The sequence below is a fragment of the Leptidea sinapis genome, chromosome 29 (genome assembly GCF_905404315.1).
Source record: "Leptidea sinapis chromosome 29, ilLepSina1.1, whole genome shotgun sequence".
In the NCBI taxonomy this organism is placed as follows: Eukaryota; Metazoa; Arthropoda; class Insecta; order Lepidoptera; family Pieridae; genus Leptidea; species Leptidea sinapis.
Genome location: NC_066293.1, coordinates 8,059,137 through 8,071,284, shown reverse-complemented (window position 1 = coordinate 8,071,284; position 12,148 = coordinate 8,059,137). Strand labels below are relative to the sequence as shown.

The 12,148-nt window shown below is 35.3% G+C and overlaps 1 protein-coding gene across 6 annotated transcripts in view; it reads right to left on the bottom strand.

Annotated features, from left to right (window-relative positions):
* The window catches only part of LOC126973392 (pantothenate kinase 3), an 83,361-nt gene that overhangs the window by 56,175 nt on the left and 15,038 nt on the right, over positions 1–12,148 (bottom strand). For 2 of the 6 annotated variants that reach the window (XM_050820642.1, XM_050820643.1), the window contains exon 1: positions 912–1,175. The exons of the other annotated variants lie outside the window; for them this stretch is intronic. In XM_050820642.1, coding sequence (XP_050676599.1) covers positions 912–947 — 36 coding nt within the window. In that variant the 5' untranslated portion in view covers positions 948–1,175. Of the gene's footprint in view, positions 1–911; positions 1,176–12,148 lie in introns of those variants that run through there. 6 annotated transcript variants of the gene reach the window in all.

The window sequence follows — 12,148 nt, the reverse complement described above, 5'->3', positions numbered from 1 at the left end:
GAAGGACGGACATTGCTTTCAGTGGTTGCTTGAGTACCATCGGCGCGGCCGCATGTAATTCAATTGCGCAATCACCGCATAAACTTAAAATTAATTAATAAATTAACCTCTATGTGTATCAAGAGTCATAGTGTTAGTTGGAGATCAGCTAGAGAGAGAACGAGCTCTTCACACCAGGTACGTTGCCTTCCTTCCACCATATTCAAATTCAAATATTTTTATTCAAAATAGGATGTGACATCACTTATTGAAAGTCAAAAACTACCACCCATTCCAAAATGAATGCCTCAGACCTGAGAAGAACGGGCGCAACAAACTCAGCGGGCTTTTGTTTTCATCGAAAAAAAAAATGTTTACAAAGTAATGTCACTCCATTCCCATTCTGTGGTATCATTAAGAAAGTCACTTATGTTATAGTAACCTTTACCACACAAACGTTTTTTAACAATCCTTTTGAATAACGTAATTCTTTTATTTTGAACATAATATCCTGTATTTGAGTATTTATATTACCTACTTATAAACTTGAACCAGCCAATACAGTCTACAATTCCGTGCCTCCAATTATAATCAAAATTGAATGAAATGAAAATGAATTTATTTTACAAGAAAAACTTAGAACACAATCATATAATATAAGTAAATGAAAACAAATATTACCTTAATATTAAATACAAAAGCATATTTATAAATCATCTGTGGGGCACTGGTCAACAAATTAATTTTGCTTCGATATATCGCGCTCGACTTAGGCCACTTTACCCGAACTAGCGTTTCGTAGCCGGGTGTGACAGCTCAGTGTCAATACCCACAAAGCACACCGCTCCGAAAGACTTTTTCACATAAAAAAATCAAACAGGAAACCCAGAAAAGTTGAAAGATTATCTAATAGTTTTAAAACTTTAACATACCTGATGGATTGTTATAATACCACTCTGTTCCTTCATATTTAAAACTACACTACCTTGTATCACAGGTTGAATAAATAATAAATTATTAAACTAAAACACTTCTCAGTTATTCCTCATCGCTGTCAAATGTCACACTCCTTCCGACGCGTTCCAGTAACGTAACCAACGCGTAATCTACAATTGTATAAACGAACAAATTATAATAAATTAATATGAACCACACTTCGATCAAAACGCGCGCGTCACTTGTCAGCATTTGAATAGTCGCGAGACGTCCGCGCGCGCCAGTTGTCGCGGTACGAATGCGGTGAAAACATTCCAATTTCGAATTCGGAATCGGCATGCGCGCGCGCCGCTGATAAGGAAAGTTGTTAAGCGGGCCGCAAACGATGCCTTGTTTTCGCGGCAACGATATGCATCTATAATGTAATCTGTATCAGGAAATAATATTACGTGTAATGTTTATATATTTGTTTTGTGACGGGTTTGTGAATTATAATAATTATCGTATGCCCTTTCCTGTATTATTCCAAACAAGTAAACATTTTTTTTATTTATTTATCATATTACATATACCGATATAAAACTAGGTCAACTTAGCATCTAAAAGAACACAAAGGTTAACAACTAACGCTAATAACACTTAATAATACATCACAACTCAATGAACAACAGTGAAAATATTTTAAAAGACATAAAAACGAATAAATATGACTTGGCAGGTTCAAATTCTCTTAGCTGCTATAATTTTTGTAATAGATAATCCTTTAGTCTGTAAAGTATTTAAATTTTTCCGCTTTAACAAGCTTTTTTATAGAATAGGTTATAGAAGGCACACTTAACTCGAGCGTTCGGGACCTGGTGTTTAAGTCATCACCGCCTAGTTCCCCTGGAACACCAAAGAAATCACAGGAGTGTTGCCGTCCTCTTAGGCTGGCGTTTTTTTTTTGAAAGTACCCATGTCACATTGGCTAGAATATAAGGCGATAAGAATGACTTATCGGGTATATTGGGACGTTGACAGACAGCGTGTACGGATAAGGTGAGTTACCGTCGAAAAGTTTATTGGGACAGAAAAGTCAACGATAGTTACGATTTTTATTTCAAGTAATAGATAGACTGAATATTGGGAACGGCCATTATACGTCTAGACTCTAGATACACTATGACAGCTGTGAAAACGTCGAAATAAATCGACTTTAGAACTAACCTCTATTTTTAACAATTCAAGCACACTAACAGAAAGTGTCATACAAATCGGGAGTGTAAGACGTAGCTTGTCACTCCCACTACACTAATATTCTTGGCCTGTTTTTATCGGTTGTCTAATAACAGCAAGAAACTCTACCTAGACGTATAAATTATCTAAGGGCTAGACAATGAATCATCATATTTTTTTCTTTAAAAATATTCAATAATTTTTTGGTCTACCTTCATTAAGCTTACTGTATGATAATATTGTAATTATAATTGTACAATATAACTACGTATACATGATTGTGTATAAATTACTCTTGTTAATTTCTTCTTATCTTATATATTAAATTTTCGTGTTACAATGTTCGTTCCCGTACTCCTCCGAAACGGCTTGACCGATTCTCATGAAATTTTGTGAGCATATTAAGTAGGTCTGAGAATCGGCCAACATCTATTTTTCATACTCCTATGTAATAAAAGTTGTTCACCCTTAAATTTTTTTTTTAATTTTTGGACGAAATTTTTTGTTTTTATTTTTTTATAATGTGGCATTAAAAAATACATACAATTTGAAAATTATCACCCATCTACGATCAACAGTTACTTTTGTATCGCGATTTTAATATCGGCAGTACAACGTTTGCTGGGTCAGCTAGTAATATATAATATTGACACACTTTTTACACAAATTATCTTGCCCCAAGTTAAGCATATATAGCCTGTGTTATGGGTTACAAGACAATGATATATTTAATACAATATACTTACTTAAACATACATAAATTCATATAAACACACATAAATACATTTAAACATCCATTACTCGGAAACAAACATCCATATTCATTATATAAATGCTTGCACCTACCGGAATCCGAACCCGGGACCGTTCTTGTATCGTATGTGTGTTGTATTTTCTTTAGTATCGGCCATTTGTTACCATCAATGACAAACTAATGAAAGTTTGTTCTCGCAGTCGGTCTTTAATACGCGTCCAAATTTTCTGATAAATCAGACGTCTAAAAGTGAATGGGAAAATTAGGTTAAAATATTCCGTTGCTTAGTATAGGGTTACCATTTAGTTATTTAAAAAGTCCTGACAGTGAGCCTTTTTTTAAGGGAAAAAGGAACGACACGAGCAGGATGTTCAGGATTCTTGAAAAACCCACAAATTCTGAGCTGCACTACATTTCCGCTCGTCACTTTAGACATAATATTAAGTCTCATTTGCCCAGTAATTTCACTAGCTACGGCGCCATTCAGACCAAAACACAATAACTTATTTATTTATTCATTTATTTATTGGAAAACAAACAGCTTAACACATACACACACTTAACACATAATTTATATTACACAAGCCAATAAAGTCTTCACTTAAATATAAACAAAGTAGGAATGAATATAACACAAAATATAACGATTTTATATACAACTAGCTGACCCGGCAAACGTTGTTTTGCCATATAAAGTATAATTCACGCGATAGTTTTATAAGTAATAAAATATTGCCTATATTATAGCCTGTACATCATTTTGCTCTATTGTCAATAGTTTTTGCAGAGCACGCAAAAATAGGTTTTCGATTTTACACCTTGTGTTACAAAATAGCAATTTTATTACGGATCCCTAATTTTGAAAAAAAAAAACATATAGCCTTCCTCGATAAATGGACTACCCAACACTGAAAGAATCATTCAAATCGGACCAGTAGTACCAGAGATTAGCGCGTTCAAACAAACAAACAAACAAACAAACACTGCAGCTTTATAATATTAGTATAGATAAGGCGAAAAAAGTATACAAAAATACAAATGAAACAAAATTTATCAAATTTGTCGGTTGGACATATTTTAAGAATGTTTAAGATATTCTTTAATTTTTTTAGTAAAAGTACGATAGCTGCTATGAAAAATGTCTAAGTGACTATAATTATTATCATAAGTGTTGCATGCTCTTATAATAAAACAATTGCTAGTATAATTAGTTCTACGAACAGGGATAAAGAATGTATCTATAGAACGTGTATAATGTTTAGGAGAGTTAAGTTTAATGTTACTTAAAATACGATTGGAATCAATTAAGTCATGTAATATTTTGAAAAGGAAAACTTGATCTCTGTATTCTCCACGCTGTTGTAAAGATAGGTAATTAAATTGAGGAGTATTACAATTTTGAAACTTATAATATAATGCTTACACATTACTGATTCACGGCAGAAAAAGCCGCCGTGCAAATTAGCTTCCCACTGGTGCAAATGCTCTAAGTCGCCTCTTCACGCAGGGGACTGGGACTTCTCTATTCCTTCTATGACGCGGAGGTAAACCCTGACATTTCGATAAAAGCACGGAATTTTTTTTTGATCTCGTTTAGATTTTTTGTCTCGTAAAGATTATAGACTCATTTGATATAAGTTAATATTTAGTTTTATTACTATATTCCATCTAATTACAAATCCGGACAAAATTTTATTTTTTTTAAAGTGATAACCCTCACTTCTAGTATTAATACACAAATAAAATTTGAAAAACAAAACTTTATGAACGATGCGGGATTCTAACCCACGACCTCCACGTGCTCTAACCAACTGAGCTAACCGTTCGAGTACCGCCACGTTATAAAATTTTGTTTTTCAAATTTTATTTGTGTATTAATCCTAGAAGTGAGGGTTATCACTTTAAAAAAAATAACATTTTGTCCTGATTTGTAATGAGATGGAATATAGTAATAAAACTTAATATTAACTTATATCAAATAAGTCTATAATCTTTTCGAGACAAAAAATCTATGACTTATCGGGTACATTGACAGCTTCAGATTATTGACAGTAGAAGGTAGTAATTTATCTCTATCTGTAGATAGTATATTGGGAACAGCCGTAAGTCATCTAAGTACTAGCCCGTAAATAGGCTTCGAAACTATTACGCTGATCAGTTTGAGACCCAAAAGTTCAGTCAAATTCAAACTTTATTCAATTTGGCTTAAGCGCATTCGATTATTCATTAAAGTAATTTAAGTAATTTGAATCACTTAATCTACATTATATACGGAAAAAGTAGAGCTAGTGAGAAGAACATACAGTAAACTCAACGGCCTTTCTGTTCAATCAAATGGAGTATTTTACAATGGCTGTAATATATTTTTACGTAATAAATTAGTTCGTAGTACCAGTAGTAGTAGTTACCAGTGGGAGGCTCCTTTGCACAGGAAGCCGCTAGATTATGGGTACCACAACAGCGCCTATTTCTGCCGTGAACCAGTAATATGTCAACATTACTGTGTTACGGTCTGAAGGGCGTTGTAGCTAGTAGCTAATTACTGGGAAAATGAGACTTAAAATCTTATGACTCAAGGTGTCGTGCGTAATCGTAGTGCCGCTCAGAATTTTTGGACTTTTCAAGAATCCTGAGCGGCACTGCATTGTAATGGGTAGGGCGTATCAATTAGCATCAGCTGAACGTCCTGCTCGTCTCGTCCCTTATTGTCATAAAAAAGAAGTTTTCCTCAATCCTGATTATATAATGCTGCCCATTGAGTTGTATCATTTGTTCATTACAAAATTAGTAAAAATGTATATTTTTCTAACATCATTAGTAAACAAACTTAAGTAGGTACTTATAAAGCATTTTGTTAATATGTCGTAAAGTGACGATAATTGGGTTTTTCTCAAGATACGACACTGCAAAGTCAGGGGGCCTACTCCTAAAATCGATATTCGATAAATCGTGGCATTAGTCGTGTCGAATCCTACTCTTAGTTACATCGTATTCAATGTCGAAACGATGATTGAACGAACGAAACATTATTCGATATTATCGGTCCTAACCCTACTCTTAGTTGAAAATGTCAGCAGCCCTATTACCAAAATCGAAATACGAAGTTTCGGTTGACGGATCGTATATTTTCCTATTACGAAAGTATTTAGAATCCGAATATCGATACGAAGTTCGCGATTAGACATTTTGTCTTTCGTTTACCTAATTCCCAAATTCACTTGACATTATTATGATCGTAACTACAACTGCGCGTTATATGGTTATGTCTATGGTTCCAATACGAAATCCGTCCGCACTATTCGGAACCGAAGTACTTTGGTAATAGTATTTAATTCGAAGTTCGTCGTTCTTTCGTTTCGGACCGAAACTTCGGCTTTCGATTTTCGTAATAGACCTCCAGACACGAATATTCGAATTTCACAAAAAATCAAACGTCACTTTTACGATAATCTCAACGACACCTTCTTGGCTGTCGATGATGTTATCGTTTCAAGTTGTATAGATATATTTGCCATACAATATACATACTTAATAAATATTATTGAAATAACTATATGTGATTTACTATTCAACAGGATTTTTTACTACTAAGTCATTTAAGTGATTTTGTTGATCGTTTATGCGTAGAAATAATGCAAATAGCCGCCTGAGAAATTTTATTATCTATATGAAAATTTTACTATCCGCAAGTTTTGTATTATTTATTCAATTTTAAATGGTCATATTATATTCATTACATATTTTTTTAACATTTACATTATGTGTTAATGATACCAAATAGGTGGTGCAGAGTCTGGCATGGTCCTTAGCGCCTAAACTATGTTTTGACTTTTGACACTTAACATATCGTTCCGAATGTATCGTTGTCGATTTTGCGAGTAGACCTCCAGGTACTTAAATGTCTTGCTCGTCCCGACCTATCATAACTACTTATATCTATACTAATATTATAAAGCTGCAGTGTTTGTTTGTTTGAACGCGCTAATCTCTGGTACTACTGGTCCGATTTGAATGATTCTTTCAGTGTTGGGTAGTCCATTTATCGAGGAAGGCTATAGGCTATGTTTTTTTTTCAAAATTAGGGATCCGTAATAAAATTGCTATTTTGTAACACAAGGTGTAAAATCGAAAACCTATTTTTGCGTGCGCTGCAAAAACTATTGACAATAGAACAAAATGATGTACAGGCTATAATATAGGCAATATTTTATTACTTATAAAACTATCGCGTGAATTATACTTTATATGGCAAAACAACGTTTGCCGGGTCAGCTAGTCATTTATACGTCTAGATAGACTATGACAGCTGTGAAAACGTCGAAAAAAATTACACTCTAGAAACTAGCCTCTATTATGAGCAATTCCCGCACACTAACACATATCGCGAGTGTAAATCTCTTGATTTAAAAGAGTGGCAATGAGTTTCTTGCTACAACTTCTCATTAGCTCAACCCATAAGAAAAAAAAAATTTTGAACTTCGTAAGTGTCATTAAGACGTAGCTTCCCACGCACACTAAACTAATATTCCTGGCCTGTTTTAATCACATGTCTAACAGCAAGAGACTCTATCTAACGTATAAATTATCTACGCATAACTATAATATAGTACAACCTGTATAGCCGAGTGGTTAGCGATCCTACCTACTAAGCTAGAGGTCCCTGGTTCGAATCCCGGTAGGTGCAAGCATTTATATGATGAATATAGATGTTTGCTTCCGAGTCATGGATGTTTAAATGTATGTTTATATGAATATATGTATGTTTAAGTAAGTATATTGTATTAAATATATCATTATCTTGTAACCCATAACACAGGCTATATATGCTTAACTTGGGGCAAGATAATTTGTGTAAAAAGTGTGTCAATGTTATATTATAATAAAAATATGGGTCTAAGTCGTCTGCAAAATTATATAAATTCAATGCTAAATCGGATTTGCTTTCTAGAATGTCAAGGTGAGCCAGATGCATTTACGCAGCTTTAGAACTTGTATTGTCCTGCCTACGTCAACGGGTTTTTGACATTAAAACGGCACGGTTTCCCGCCAACGTCAAAACAAAACAAAAAGTGTGTGTTTACTTTTGTACGCACGCAAGAATTAGTAAGAATTAAGTTCTTCTTTGGCGTAATAAAACAAAAATACTTGAAGAAAATTATTCCTTGTGCTATTTTACGTTTGTTGAAAAAAACAATAAAATACAACCAATAATTAAAAGATTGAGTTAGTGATAGCGAAAAACTTACAGTAACTTTTGCAAAACAAGACTCGACTTTCGTGTTGTAATCATACTATGCCTAGTCTCATTTTAAAGGTAACCCCTTCGAACAATAACACATGAAGGCATAAAAGGCATTTATTTTCTCAAAATTGATTCCTTTAGAATTCTTTTTGATGTCATTTCTTATACTACTAGATACTACTACCGCTTCGGAAACATATGGCGCTCTGAGAGAGAAGAAGCGGCGCAAGAAACTCTCCCAGCATTCTTTTTTTTTGCGCTCTTTTCAATAAAAATATACAATATTGTACAGTTGCTATAAAATAATCACAATCTAGTCCCAGGCTGTCCGATCATTTAGATATTCAGCAGTGGAGTAATAGGATTTACGACAGAGCCATTTTTTTATAAAACATTTAAATTTATTTATAGACAATGCCTGAACAGTGGCTGGGACTTTATTGTAGAAGTGTATACATTTACCCTTAAAGCTATTATGTATCTTATGAAGCCTACTAGAATTAGTTACAAGCAATCCCTTATTTCTAGTGTTATAATAATGAAAATCACTATTAAGAGCAAAAAGGTGACGATTTTTGTGAACATATATTATGAATACATATATTATGAATAAGTATTTCTATTCACATATAAATAACAAACTACAATATTAAATCAATATTATGCAATCAATACGGTCTACAACATTAGTAAAGACAAAATGAGCGCCATCTAGCGACGGTACGCTACGGGTATAAAAAGAACGCAGCGCCATCTCTTAGCCTGGGTACACTGATTTTACAAAATTAAAATATTTATTCAGCGGCACATCTATCTCTGGTATAAGGAGTATTATCTATGGCGCGACACGTACGTCAATTCGTCACGTCTCAAGGAGGGAGCCAGGGACCAGGGGGGTGCAACTTCCCTACATTGGCACATGAAAAAAATTTGTATTGAAAGTGCTGCTACGTATTCTATTAGGTACGCTGCACTTCACCACGATGGCGATAATTTAACATACATGATAGATGGATAGATGGAGCTAGTGATAGCAAAAAACTCACTTAACTTACTTATTAAAGATTTGACTATCGTGTTGTAATCATTGAATGGCTCTCCTTATTTAAAGGTGACTGCTGAACTTAATAAACTTATAATAATTTCCACCCACACAAAACAAACATCAATATGCATTCAATACGGTCTACAACAATAGTAAAAACTATAAACATAATTAGCGCCATCTAGCGACGGTACGCTAAGAGCGTAAAAATAACGCAGCGCCATCTCTTGGCCTGAGTACACTGATTTTACAAAATAGAAATATGAGATGCACATCTATCTCGAGTATATAGTGTATTATCTATGGAGGGAGCTAGCAGTAGCAACAGTTCCCACGTCACGTGGCTCGCAACATGTTGCGGGACACTAACCAACGTTGCAGCGCCACGTAGATTCAGTTTTGCGGGTCATGTTGAGGGACATTTATTTTTGTACCATAGTGCATTCCGGGCTTAAGGCATGAAATTAAAATATATATACCTCTATTTCTTTCCGATTGTTTGCTCAGAGGTAATATGATACAAAGAAGTAATATTGCTGAAGCAACGTCTTACAGTCACGTCAGTCACTTTGTTTTAGTGTGGCCTTGCTGAAAATAGAGGTTAATAGTTAGCCGCTATTTTTTTCGACGTGTCCACAGCTATCTATATCTATCATAGTCTATCTAAACGCATAAATTATCTAAGTTAGGACGTTGTTTGATTTTCTCATTCAATAATGATGACTGATAAACCAGCTTTTTGATAATTTTTTTTTGGTATTTATGCATGTTTATTCTTTCTGTATTTTGTATCAAATATATAGTTGTAATTCGTGCGACATAAGTCTTGTGAAAGTACATGGATCATGTTATAATTTTAATGGCACCGCTTATAAAACTAGTGTTACTCATTTATTGCTATTAAAGGTAAAAAAAACCGCCCGTCCCGACACCGTCGACTCGTGTTTCGACAGCCTAACTCGCATAAAACATTGAAACTTTAATTCAAATTATTTATGACATCTGGACTTTGAAAACGGCAATATACTGCGATAAGATATAATCGCAGAAACAAAATAACAACATTATAATATAAAATATTATAATTTAATCCGTATACGGAAAGAAAATGAAAATAATTCTTCGTTGCTGAGCGACATAAGATTTAGGGACTACGCGCACTTATTCAGCTCCATTCGCGTTTCGCTGAACGATTTTGGTCACACTTATACAGCTCTGCTTCTATCAGCCGCGTACGGAACTTTAAATCACGTCTGCACTCTTTAATATTTGCGTGCATAATGATTACGTCAAATCAATGCAGGAATAATACAGGTCGCAACTTGTCGACAGGGAGTCGCGAACCATCCCTGTAAAGAGCTGTTCCGCCGCATTCGACGGCGAACAGCGCCGAACGCTCTCTATAGCATTCGCATAATAAAAACACATTTATCCTCATTTTATGCTGGTTTCCTGCGAAAGCAGAATGGACGCGGAAAGCTGAATCGACGTGTACACGTCTCCATACAAAATTGTTGTTTTCTATGGACAAAAGCAAAAGCTGAAAAGAGCTGAATAAGTGCGCGTAGTCCCTTAGGCAGAATACGTATCGCCTGGTTTCTAACGCCGCGCCGCACTCGCTTGATTTTACAAATAATTGTAACCGTACGCTACACACTACCGTGATATGGCAATAATTGGAGCATTAGCTAGGCGCTATTTAGCAATACCAATCAGTGTGGCATATGGGGATTACTAATTGCTTCAACGGCGGTTTTCTTTCGCACATCCACCTTCGCACGACACGCCACAAGTTAGGATATCATCCCCACCATCTGGATGTGTGGCGGTCCTTCACAGTGCGGTTTTCAAGGAGCTTTCTTCCACGTACTACAAAGCTGTGGAATGAGCTTCCTTGTGCGGTGTTTCCGGGACGATACGACATGGGTACCTTCAAAAAAAGCGCGTACACCTCCCTTTAAGGCCGGCAACGCTCTTGTGATTCCTCTGGTGTTGCAAGAGAATGTGGGCGGCGGTGATCACTTAACACCAGGTGACCCGTACGCTCGTTTGTCCTCCTATTCCATTAAAAAAAATCAAAGGTTCAACCATATCACTTTCCGGGGAAATAACTAGCATTAATTATTGCCATAATTGTGATCGATATTAAGACATTTCAAAAGTTAAAGTATTACCTTAAAAGTCAAATTATTTATGACATCTGGACTTTGAAAACGGCAATAAACTGCGATAAGATATAATCGCAGAAACAAAATGACAACATTTTAAATATAAAATATTATAATTTAATCCGTATGCGGAAAGAAAATGAAAACAATTCTTATGTTGCTGAGTAACATTAGATGTAGGCAGAATGTGAATCACCCGGTTTGTAACGCCGTGATTTTACAATTTATTATTACCGTGCTCCACACTACTGTTATATAGCAATAATTGAAGTATTAACTAGGTGGTAGCAATAAGTATAGCATAGGGGGCAAGCGATCACTTCGGCGGCGTACTTCTTTCGCACACCAAAGAACCCCAGTGAAGGTAACCATATCACTTCCCGGGGAAATAAAGCAGTATATATTGCCATGATTATTGAGGTAACAGAGTGTAAGGTAGGAGCTATGGTAAGTTAATGTGGTCGTAGTATGACAGATTCTGATATGGGTGGCTGCTTTGCACAGGATACCGGTTAGATTATGAGTACCACAACGGCGCCTTTTTTTTCCGTGAAACAGTAATGTGTAATCATTATTGTGTTTGGGTCTGAAGGGCGCCGTAGCCAGTGAAATCACTGAGCAAATGAGATTTAACATCTTATGTCTCAAGATGACGATGGCATATCAATTACCATCAGCTGTACGTCGTGATCCTCTCGTCCGTTATTGTCATAAAAAAAAATACCACGACTAAAATCGATACAGAAGTATTTCTGGACAACTAGTACAAGTCCGAAATAGACATGCTCGTCAGGAGTAAGACCCAGTAT